Source organism: Panthera pardus, unplaced genomic scaffold, assembly GCF_024362965.1.
Source record: "Panthera pardus isolate Hobbes unplaced genomic scaffold, ASM2436296v1 HiC_scaffold_25, whole genome shotgun sequence".
Lineage (NCBI taxonomy): Eukaryota > Metazoa > Chordata > Mammalia > Carnivora > Felidae > Panthera > Panthera pardus.
In genome coordinates, this window is record NW_026526821.1 from 14,026,318 (window position 1) to 14,038,808 (window position 12,491).

General features: G+C 54.1%; 1 protein-coding gene across 3 annotated transcripts in view; it reads right to left on the reverse strand.

Moving 5' to 3' along the window:
* Positions 1-7,670: 7,670 nt before the first annotated feature.
* EYA2 (EYA transcriptional coactivator and phosphatase 2) overlaps positions 7,671-12,491 on the reverse strand; it is a 256,663-nt gene continuing 251,842 nt past the window's right edge. For all 3 annotated transcript variants that reach the window (XM_019458255.2, XM_019458253.2, XM_019458256.2), the window contains one exon: positions 7,671-8,457. In XM_019458255.2, the coding sequence (XP_019313800.2) occupies positions 8,377-8,457 (81 nt within the window). In that variant the 3' untranslated portion in view covers positions 7,671-8,376. The remainder of the gene's footprint in view (positions 8,458-12,491) is intronic.

Consider the following 12,491-nt stretch of genomic DNA (forward strand, 5'->3'; position numbering starts at 1 on the left):
GAGCTGTCAGCACAGAGCCCGACGCGGGGCTCGAACTCACGGACCGCGAGATCATGACCTGAGCCGAAGTCAGCCGCTTAAGCGACTGAGCCACCCAGGCGCCCCTATTTACTTTCTTTAATCCAGGGAAGCAAAGATCACCCATGTACCTTCCAGCATCACTGGGGCGGGCTCACCCCCCCCGCCCCCCCCCCCCCCCTCCCTGCCCCCATGCTGAGCCCTGAGCTGAGGTTTCCCATGCTGTAATCTTTAGGTCTTCTGATCACTCCATGGGGCAGGACGGGGAATGCGACTTGCCCACAGTCACATAGCAGGTCAGTGCCAGAGCCAGGGTTCAAACTGGACCACCTGCTTCCCGAATGAGCACCGTGACCCATCGAATGAAACTGCCCCAGTGTCTGGGGCACCGTGGTCAGTTTACAAAATGCCTTCTGGGCCCCCTTTCCCTGACTCCCCTCAACTGTCCACGAGGTGGGGATTGTTCTGCTCCTAAGTGCAGCTTGGGAAACTGAGACTCAAGGGTTCAGGGCGTTGGGTTGTTGTTGTATTTAACATTTATTTATTTTTGAGAGAGAGAGAGAGAGAGAGAGAGAGAGCGCGCGTGAATGGGGTCGAGGCAGAGAGAGAGGGAGACACAGAATCCGAAGCAGGCTCCAGGCTCCGAGCTGTCAACACAGAGCCTGATGTGGGGCTCGAACTCATGAACCATGAGATCATGACCTGAGCCAAAACCAAGAGTCAGACGCTCAACCGACTGAGCCACCCAGGCGCCCCTAAATGTGGTCAGGTTTTTAGTTGCAAACAACACTCTACATAATCTGAGCAGGAAAGGAGTTTATAAAAGGGCATTATGTGATTCACAGATCTCCAGGAGGGAGGGCCAGAGAGACTGGCTAGGAGATTGCACAGCCACAAACAACGTCCAGGTTACATGGCAGGACGTTCCCGTCACTGTCGCTGGGCCCAGACATCACAACTGTCCCCAGTGGCACGGGGCATGTCCCGTCTGCCTCCTTGCTAGATTGCATCCCACACTTCCGAATGCACTTCGCAGAATTCCATGGCTTCGTCATCTGGATCGGGTAAACCCAGGTTGCCCTGGGTCTAAATGCAAATACCATTTGGAGGGTATTTGGTTGGCTGAGTCTGCAGCTGGCTGTATCTGATTGGTTGAGTCTAGGTCACATGCTTCCGTTGCAACTGCAAGGAAGGCCGGGAAGGTGAGATTCAGGTTGCTTCGGCCGCAGGCTCCTAAGGTAGGAAATTGTGCAAACAAAAGGCCTTGGGTTGACAAAAGCATCGATAGCCGCCACCGCAGAATTGCCCGCAGTCTCTGTCAGGTCAGTTGTGAGAGCAGAATTCACCCAGCCAGGTAGAGCGCGAGGGTTAGTCAAGCTGGTGGGGCTGGAACTACGTTTCCCAGAATCCCTTTCTTTGAAGGGTGCGGAGTTAGAATTGACCAAAAGAGGAACTTGGGTGAGATTTTGAAGGCGGAAGGGGAGCAGCCGTCTCTTCTCTTGCAAGGTCGCCGTGGCTACAGGTGGTGACAGGTGCAGGTGTGCCCTCGGGCTCCAGCGTGTCGCTGCTGTCCTCCGCGCTGCGCCCAGGTCTCGTTTCTGACATCTGGCCCACCCCGGGTGCTTGGCTGCAGAGGCCAAGCGTCCCCAATCGGTTTCTCTTCCGGAGCCTCTCCGCAGACTCACTTTGGTGGCCGGACATGCCTCACTGGTGATTCCAGGTGCCACTTTTCAGAATTTCACTTCCTGAACTCCTCTGACCCCTGTAGAAGGTCGAACTCCCATAATACATTTCTTACCCCAAACCCATGGGCCAAATCTGGCTGCTTCCCTGGTTGGATGCGACACATGAGTGTCTGCAGGATCGCAGGGAGGACTGAGGCTGCCGCGCTGAGGGACTGGCCACGGGGTGGGTGGTGAGGAGCCTGGCGGCTCCTCCCGCAGGATCAGGAAGCATCGCTGTCCATCTGGTAGCAGCTGCCCAGCTCCTGGGTCCCGCCGGGCGCCAGCTTTGCTCTGGCCTGCACCTGCTGGCTGGATGCCCTGGGTGCGGCCTCCCTTCTCTCCCACTGACACACTTACGCGGGTACCAAATACACGTCTCTTGTGAACGCAACTGCTCTGTGGACCCTTCGGTGCTCCAGACCCCTGGCTGTAAGGGAGCCTGCAGAAGTTTTCAGCTTTCCAGCCTCTCGATTCGGGAAGGCTCAGCAGAAGGAGGAGCCATGGTTGAACCTGGACGAGTCCTTTCTCACCCAGAGTCGCGGCCTGGGATCAAACCCTTGGCTTTGCCCTCTGGCCCAGGGCTCTCGTCGGGGAGCGATATTAATGGAAAACCATTGCCCCCCTGGCCCGGTCCAAGGCCAGGTCAGCTGGGTTCTAGACAGCTTGTACAACTGAGTCCCGGCATCCCTTCGCTTTGCAGAAGGGAATTTCCTTTACGTATCCTCTTTTGATAGAAAAGCATCTCTTCGCTATGGAAAAAAAACAGCTGCCATGTGTGATGGTAAATGGTGTGGTGGGGAGACAACAGGGTGTGGCGGGGACTGTGGTCAACAGCGAGCCTGGCGAGGAGCCGCGGTGAAAAGGGGAAGCTGCGGGGCGGCTCCGGCTGACCACGTGTGCACGCAGGCTCAGGATTGGCATAATCCTCCGCTGTTTCTGGAGAGAAGTAGATCTTGAATTAAATCTCTCAAGTTTTAAATCTGAGCCACCAGTGGGCAACCTTGACCCAAGAACACTAATTTAGCAGTCAGAGATGCTGGGTTGGGGTCCAAGCTCTGCCACATTCCAGCTGCAAGGTCAGGGGCAAGCCACAACACCTCTCTGGGCCTCAGTTTCCCCCCTCTGTAAAACGGGGCTTACAAAGACGGCAGTTAATTGGATGATGAGCTTTCGTTTGCCAAACCTTGTTCGAAACTAGTATTTTGCAAACAATGGGTTGTGAGCGAAATTGATCTAGTGCATCGTGACCTGCATCATTTAAGGGCGATATTGAACAGGATGGAATGTAACAGGACGCATCGTGGTAATATGGGTGGGCATCGCTTTGTGAAACCTATTGTAGACACACACGATGCATACACATTCGTATTCACACACACGTACACGTCCATACGCGGTCCTCGGTCTGATGGAACATGGACTTCTCACTGTGCAACGCAGTCAGAAAAGTCCGAGAGCCCGTGTTCCAGGTGCTGGTCGTGTCTGTGTGCATCTGGTGCTGTCGACGACCCGTGAGGTGGGTTCTACTGTCACCCCCGTTTTGCAGCTGAAGAGGGAGGTCCAGAGGGTGAAGTTCCCGCAGATAGTAACAGGAAGAACCGGGATTTAACCCAGTGTCCACGGCCTGATCACCACACGATCCTTCGTCTCCAGACAGGGCCACGGGCGGTGGTGAGACTGGAAGGAGCTAATGCAGGTCGAGGGCTTGCTTAGCCCAGTGCCTGGGACGGAGCAGGTGCTTAATAGATGTCAGAAGCCGGGCTTGCGTTTGCAGCTTCTCATTCAACCACGCCCGGTGGCCAGCAGGATCCGAGGGCCACGACCAAAGAGGCCAGGGCCTCTGCCAACTCCGCTACCCATGGAGTAGGGGGTGGGGTCTGCAAGGGCACCTCACCCACAGCCAGGGTTTACCAAGTACTTCATCTGGGGCCAATACTCCCTGCTGGATTTTACAGTCCGTATCTGGCTGTATTTGGCTTAGCACTGCCCTTGAATGGACTTCAGGATATAAAAAGAAATCCCGGCATTTTTTCCCAAACAGCTTTAACTCTGATCACACGCACATTATTAAACACGGGAACAGCTTGTTCTTGCCCTTCGCAGGGCTGTGGCCGCCGTCGCGTCCCTTTGCCTTTCCGCGTAGACACAGCTGTCTGCTGGGATCCCCATCGTGGCCGCGGCAGGTCAGTGGATCAAGTCTTAGGCCTGGACGCAATGTCAACGGCGCTGCCATTTCGTCGAAGCCATCGCTGAAGCACGGGCACGGCCTGACGGCGGCAGTGCTTTCTGAATCTTTTCAAGGGCAGCCCTGCATTTTCAGGCCTTTTAATGAAGTGGCACCTGCTGGCTCCGGCCAGCTGTGGGGTCGCAGTGCCCTCTGGTGGTCACCGGCAGGCATAGCTTCACCAGCGCTGAGCTGGCATCGAAGGGGGCTGAAAGCGCGGTGGGGAGACTGACTGGTCAGGAATCGGGACAGCGGTGGAATGTGGGTAGAGGCCGGGAAGGGCGCGAGGGAGCCTTCTGGGGACCTGGAAACCTCTTCCATCTTGTCTGAGTGGTGGTTACCCGGTGTGATCCTAGGTAACAATACACCAAGATGCATGCTTGGGTTTTGTGCAGGAAACTGTGTGTAGGTTATACAATGAAATTTAAACGTCTCCTTTAAGTTTATGAGGAACCCCAGTTGTTTTTGACCGGACACCCTACCTCCATCCTTCTCCCTCCAAACCATCCGTGGCCCCCCCGCCCCCAGTAGCCAGGGTGATTTTTTAAAAATGTAAATCAGATCAGGCCACTCTCCTGATTAAAACTCTTGGGTGTGTTCTCATCGGATTGAGAATCAAATGCCAACTCCAGTAAAACTCCAAATTCAGAACCAAAAGGATCCAACCACACCCGCCGGGGCCTTACCTTCCCACCCCATGACCTTCGTCCTCAGCTCCAGTCTTTCCAGGTTCCCCTTGTTTCCCTCCAGGTCCGAGGCTTTGCTTGCCCGCAAGCTGTGTACTTCCTGTGTCTCCCCCTGGAGTGCTTTCCCTGGATTTTCTCACCATCCAGGACTGAGCTCCAGGGCCACCTGCTCGATGTGGCCACAGCACCCCCCACACCTTTCTGGTTACTCTGCTGCATCACCCCAGGGCTTCCTTCTGGACTCCAACCAGCGTCTGAGGAGGAGAGAAACCCCCATCGCTGACCCTGCAACCCCACCCCGGGTATTCTGAAAGTCACAGAAAGTCTCAACCCCCAGAAAGACCCTCAGTGTTTACCCCCTGGACAAGAGGCTGCTTTTTGGACCCTAAATGTTTCACTGGACAGATCCTGTGATCTCTTTTTTATTTTATTGTTTTAATGTTTATTTACTCCTGAAGGAGAGAGAGAGAGAGAGAGAGAGAGAGAGAGAGAGAGAGAGAGAGAAAGAATGTGAGTGGGGGAGGGGCAGAGATAGAGGGAGACACAGAATTCGAAGCAGGCTCCAGGCACAGAGCTGGCAGCCCAGAGCCCGATGAGGGGCTCGAACTCACGAACCGTGAGACTATGACCTGGGCCAAAGTCAGACGCTTAACTGACTGAGCCACCCAGGCGTGCCCTGATCTTTAAGACAGTCTTATAGTAACTGATTCACAGCATGAAATATATAAATAAGGCACTCTACCCCTTACCCGTATGTCTGATAGTCCCTACGGGTCGCTTTTTATTAATTTCTTATATCTTCTTCCCAAGTTTCTTTCTGCCAATATGATCGTGCAGGTTTTACTTTTTCCTCGTTTTTACACAAAAAGTGCCACGTGCCATTCCGAAACTGGCCCTTTGTACTTCTGTGTCCACGAGATCTTCCCAAACGGATCCATAGGAATATTCTTGTCCTTTTTCGTGGTTGCACGGTACTCCCTTATGTGGCCATATTGTAATCTAACCCCGTTCACCACTGATGGGTATTTGGGTTGTTTTCATTCTTTGCTACTCCCAACAGTGTTGTAGAAAATAAGTCTGTATGGAGTTTTCACACCTATGTAGATATAGCTGTAGATAAATTCTCAGCGGAATTGCTGGTAAGATTTACAAGTTGGATAAATATTGCCGCCTTTCCCTCTTTAGGAGTTGTGCAAAGTGCCAACTTCAGCTTCCACCAGCAGCGTCCGAAGGGCCCACAGCTCCTCTGCTCCTAGGAGTCCTACAGCTTCCAAACTTTTCTCAATCTGATGTGGAAAATGGCATCTCAACGTATGAGTGAAATTGACCCTCTTTGAATTAAGTCATTAGAAAAAGTGTTTGCTTGTTTGTTTATTTATTTGTTTATTTATTTGTGAGAAAGTGCGAGCAGGGGAGGGGCAGAGAGAGGGAGAGAGAGAATCCCAAGCAGGTTTCCACGCTGTCAGCGCAGAGCCTGATGCGGGGCTCAAATTCACCAACTGTGAGCATTAGGAACTAATGCTGTATCAATGGAAACCTACCCTAGGCATGTGGACTATTGCCTATAAATGAAACCAAATTAAAGAGTCCAAGGATGGAGAGAAAAGACTGGATTAAAAATTTTAAGGCCATTTTTTGAGTTCTGCATTTGGGATGGGAGTGTGGGGGGTGACTGAGGTCACGCATCCTGAAACTTGTCAGTCAAGGAAGCCAGAGAGTTCTGTTTTGTGTTTTGTTTAAGCCCCTTTGTTGTGTTTTTGTCCTTTGCAACTGAAAGGAATCCCAATGGCGGCCCTCTGATTTCTAAAACCCTTGGATAGGCAGATACCTTCAGCCTCAGAGGTTGACCTGAGGACTTTGTTGGGTCTCTGTCCTTATACTGGGCTGTCAGGAGGTTCTGGAGTCATGTCCAGACTTCTGGGAGGCCAAGGGCTTTTGTTTGTGAGTGCTGTATAGTCCAGTTACTCTAAGATTGTTCTCAAGAGCTGCAAGATATTGCTGGGGAAACAGTGAAGATAGCCTGGGGCCAATGAATCTTAGGTATCCACCACCCAGCCATCCATCCATCCCCCATCTGACCATCCATCTGTCTATCCATCCATCTATCCATCCGTCCATCCATCCCCCATCTGACCATCCGTCTATCCATCCATCCATCCATCTATCCATCCATCCATCCACCCACCATCCGTCCATCCATCCATCCATCCATCCCCCATCTGACCATCCATCTGTCTATCCATCCATCTATCCATCTGTCCATCCATCCATCTACCATCCGTCCATCCATCCCCCATCTGACCATCCGTCTATCCATCCATCCATCTATCCATCCATCCACCATCCGTCCGTCCATCCATCCATCCATCCCCCATCTGACCATCCGTCTATCCATCCATCCATCCATCCATCTACCATCCGTCCATACATCTGTCCATCCATCCCCCATCTGACCATCCATCTGTCTATCCATCCATCTACCATCCGTCCATCCATCCCCCATCTGACCATCCGTCTATCCATCCATCTATCCATCCATCCATCTACCATCCATCCATCCATCCATCCCCCATCTGACCATCCATCTGTCTATCCATCATCTATCCATCCGTCCATCCATCCATCTACCACCCGTCCATCCATCCATCCATCCATCATTCAACTTTCAATAAACGCTGTACCTGTGTCAGGCTCTTATGGGCACTGAGTATACCGAATGAGGAAGATGCTGTCCTTGACCACTGGGAGCCCTGAGTCCTCTAGAATTCAGGCTAACACACTTACCTTACAGACTGTGACCTCCCAGTTTCCGTGAGACCCAGCCTTGGACATTTAGTCACAACAGCAGAAAAGGAGTTGACCACCCAGGTGGTTAATGTCAGGATTAAGGGGCAGGTCTGTCTGTGTCACCCAAACATCTTCCTGTGGGGATGGCTCAAAGTCTACTAAAGCCTATTACAACAGACGTCACGGAGGCCTTAAGAAGAGCGGTCATAAAGTAGCGACACCCTACCCCACTTCAAAATGTAAACGTGGGTTTATTTAATGCCTTTTATCCGTCACAAAGTACCGCCGCCTCCCCAGGGTCCCCTCCCCCTAGAAAACAAGATGGCAGCATAAGGCACGTGCACTGTCCACATGACGTCAGGTTAGGGCCTTAAAAACAAAGATAAGCAACCGTCTTCCCATCAGCCCCGAATCGCCTCCCTCACCAATTGTTCAAGGAATGATTGTCCCCCCAAAGCACAACTTGGAGCCGAGAGCGCTTCAGTTAGAGCAGCACGGCTCTGCATGCCAGTTCAGAAAACCAAGCCCAGCCAACGACTAAGAAGACCCACGACACAGGCACGAGAGCGTAATACCGGAGTAGTGAGATCAGTCCATAAATTAAAAAGGAAAAGTAAAACCCAAGCCCGTCCCCCTCCTCACCGCCAGCCCTCCCCCAAATCAGCAATAAGTCGCTTTTGTTCCGTTGAGTCTTGTGGAAAAGCCCGGACTCCCAGCCGGCCCTTTCCTCCAAAGTTAAATATGCCCAAGCCCCTGCCGGGCACTCTGCGTCTCAGGACCCACGTGGACTGCAAGGACGGCTTCTGAGATGGTCGCCAGGCACGTCCCCTCGGCCGCGGGGCCCGGGGTCCCGCATCTGGCGCGGAGGCGGGGGAGGCGAGGGCCCCGGGTGGGTGGGAGGCACCCGGGGTGGCAGGTGGCGAGGCCGGGGGTCCTGCTATAGATACTCCAGCTCCAGGGCGTGCCGCAGCGCCTCCAGGTCGGCGTGGCAGGATATCCGCCAGAAGGGCATGTTGTGCTGGAACAGAAGGAACACAGGACGCCAGCCGCTGGGTTATGGCCCCGCCCGGCGCCTCCCGCCGGCCACCCCCTCCCTGTGCCCACAGCTGGAGCCCGGTGAGAAGGCCACCCGTGTCAGCGTGGCCCGTGGGTGTTTCCCGAGCCAGGAGGCAGACCCCCTGTCTGGCCAGGGTCCACCGGTCCGGCCACGGTCTCTGTTCCCCTCGGGGCCTGTGCTGCCTGGGACACTGACTGTCTGATGCTCTGCCCTCCCCCGGGACCCGCGTGGCCTTCGGCGGTGCGCTGACCCGGAAAGAAGTCACGCAGTGACAAAGCCGTCCTTCTTAGAACACCGGCCTTGATCCTGCTGCTTCACGATCAGAGTCTCTACCGGGTGCTCCTGCGACTTTCACCCCTCCCTGACGTGTGCTAATCCCCATCTAAACTGACCGAGCGGGTCCCAGCGAGACCGCCTGTGATACCCAGGGTTTTAAATAATAGTCTCTTGGGGCGCCTGGGGGGGGCTCAGTCAGTTAAGCGTCCAACGTCGGTGCAGGTCATGATCTCACGGTTCACGGGTTCAAGCCCCGCGTCGGGCTCTGTGCCGACAGCTCAGAGCCTGGAGCCTGCTTCCGATTCTGTCTCTCTGTCTCTCTCTCTGCCCCTCCCCTGCTCGCACTCTCTCTCTGTCTCTCCAAAATGAATAAACGTTAAAACAAAATCAAATAATAGTCTTTTAAATCTACCATTGGGGAGTCAGACCCTGGGCTAGTGCTCTGTGTTTACTGCTCCCTGAAGCCGCCCAAGCCAACAAAAAACCTGGAGGCAAAAACACAAGCACCTTTCGCAAGTGGGGGACGAGAAAGAAAAAAAAATGGATTTAACCGAAGTTCAATCACCGGCAAGCCAGAACTAATTAGCATCATAATCACCGTCATCACAGAATCATTAACATCTGTCCCGTGCCAGGCACCGCGCTGAACGTGTCACACGCATCACCTCCCTGAACCAGGTCACTGATCTCCGAGAGAGGCACCCTGTCTTGTGTTACAGATGAGGAGACTGAGCCACAGAGATGTTATGTCAGGCTCGGAGGAGAAGGCCGGGTACGTTTTTATCGCTGGACGATTTAATCATTGGCTAAAGTTGTTGCCTGCCCAACGCCCCTCTCCTTTCTTGCTTCCGGAACCCCGAATTTGGCAGCACTGTGCCCAGGCCTAGGGGATGAGTTATGATTTCTAAGCAAGCCGTGGCAACGCCAGGCCTTGTTTGCCAGTGATGTGTCCTGTATCCCTCCTGACTTGTGACCCACTGAAAGCCCAGGAGGAAGGGGCGAGGGGCTTCTGGGAAAGGTTTTCCTCCAGGATTAGAGGGCGGCACCGGAGAAGAGACTTTCCTCCTTATTTTCCCATCCTATTTGGATGGTGTCACGTTAGCATGTGATGTCTGGAGCTGTGGCAGCCATTTTGAGATCACGAGGCAACAAATCAGAAACGAGAAAAGCCAAAGATGGTTAGAAAGGCAGAGCAAGATGATAGATAGGGATGCTTGGCGAAAAACAAGCTGGGGCACATCTACTTCTAAGGTTGTTAGGTGAGCAAGTGTTTAACTCGTCATTACATGGGCTTTCTGCTACCTGCAGCTAAGAGATTCTGAGCGTCCTCCAGACAGCCATTGGCCTTAAATTATTTACAAAGTGAACAGATGGTGCTTGATGAACATGTGGATGCCCGGAGTCCTGCCCTCTGAGATTCTACATCCACAGGCTAGAAACTATACAGGCATCCTGTTGGGTCCTGGAACCCATCAAATCCTTCCCCGCCTCTGGGGACTCTGCACGTTATCACTCTGCGAATTCTTTATATCATTGTTGATCTTTACCTTTCTCGACTGTGGCAGGCGGGATAATAGCCCCCCAAAGATGTCCATCCAGGTCCCAATCCCCAGAACCCGTGAATATGTGACCTCACACGGCAAACGGGACTTTGCAGATGTGATTAAGTGAAGGGTCTTGAGACGGGGAGAGCATCCCGAAGGCGGGGCCTCTGACTGTCCACTGCTGTGCCCTCCCTGGAGCCTCCTGCAGGGGTGGTGCACGCATACACAGGGTTCTCGCTGGAGCCACAGATAAGAAATCCAGAGGCATGAAATGACCAAGATGGTTTTGTCTTGTGAGCACTGTGATGGAAATAGAGCAGGGAGGCAGGGCAGAGAGCAGCTGGGGGAGGACATCTATTCTGACAGCTGGGTCAGGAAAGGCCTCTCTAGGGAGTGACACTTAAGCAGGCCCCTGGGGGCGAGAAGGATGTGCAAACCTGTGTGTTCGGGTAGTCGAGGCTGAAGACAAAGCCAGTGCAAAGGCCCTGAGGTGAGTTGGGGCTTGGAATGTCACGTCCACTACTGCATTGCGTGGCTCCTGGCACATAGTAGGTGCTCAAGAAACACACACAGAAGGAGTGAAGAGGAGGGAGGGGGGAAGTGGCAAGGTGAGTTTCTCTAAGTCCTCAGTGACCACATCCTTTTTTCTTTCGCTCAAAGGAAGCAGAACACCACCCATCACGGGTAGCAGATGCCGTTTCTTTAATGCCTTCCTGTTGCCCCAGCTCCCCGACCCCCTCCTCACCTCAGCCAAACCTTCCCTTCTCTGCAAAGATGGATTTTGGTTCCTGCCCGGCCAATCCTGTCTCCCCTTAAAGAGCGTAATTCATTTTTCTGGGCCGAAATGAGCAAAGGTGGAAGAGAACGTCTCGGCCACCTCGATCCCAGCCCTAGAGCGCAGGTGGATTTATCACTTGTGGAGAGGTGGAGACAAACGACCCGCTAAAATGGAGATATTAACAACCCTGTCAGCCCGAACAGCCTCAGCCCCTTGTCCGGTCGCCGTATTTCTCGCTGCTCGGGTGTCCGGCAGCCTGGGCTAATGACTCCCATCCATCAGGCCGGGAGAGTGGCTGGTGCACAGCGTTGCTCGCTAATGGGCTGGGGCTGCCGCTTTAGACACTGGCGGAGGTTTTCGGGGGGGAGCTCAGTATACAGGGGTGTGTGTGCCCTCTCACTCTTGTCTGACCAGCTGGGGGGGGGGGGAGTGCTCGAAACTCCTAGGTCCACCCCCTTCTCGTTTGGCATTTGGAGCAAAACACACATCCGCTGGCGTGTACAGCTGTGTGACCTTAGGTGCGTTAATTAACCTCTCTGGGTCTCAGATACGTCCTCTGTAAACTGAAGCAAACGATACCCACTTTGCAGGGAGGGTTGAGGATTAAGTAAAACGATGAGGTCAGTAATCAGGAGGAGTGGTTAAGGGCACGGGGTTAGGCCAGGCGCCCCGAGGTGCCAGTCACAGCCCTGCCACAGGCCCGTGGCGACGGAGACTGCCAGCGGCCTCCATCATCGCTCCCCCCCTTCTCTCGCAGAAGCGGCCTCCTTTTTTCTTAGCGAGGGACAGGGTGGCCGAGAACAAAGGCTGCATCTCCCAGCGGGCTCCGGAGCCAGGTGGGATCACGTGATTCAGATCTGGCCAATGGGACGCGAGCAGCGTGGGGTCCCCCCGGGACCGCCCGCGGCCTTCAGGGGAAGAGGCATCCTCCCCCTCTTCCTCCCCGGTCGCTGCAGTGTGGACGTGGGCGGTGGCAAGAGCAGCACTGGAAATGGCAGAGCAACAACACGGAAGGAGCCCGGGTCCCGGAAGCCTGTGGATGCTTTTACGTGACCGAGGGAGGGGCCTCTCTACTGTTGAACCTGCCGGGCATCTCCGGCCACCCCAGCCCCGCTCCAGGCACCGGCCCTGCTGAGATGCTCCCGCCCAGTCCCTGCTGGGGACCCCCCACCCCCTCCTCCTCCGCAGGTCGCAGCAAAGCGCTTCTCCCAAGGGCTCGGAGCAAGCAAACGAGAGATTTGGGTGAGTTTTCACAATTATGTGCAAATGAGCATTTGTATTTTCTCTTTCCCCTGGCTCCCCCGGAGAGAGAAAGCTCTCCTGAATTTCTAAAGGTTGTGTTCTCTTTCCTCCCCCTCCCCACTGCCGGGTGCAGAATACTAACAGAGCTTCGGGCT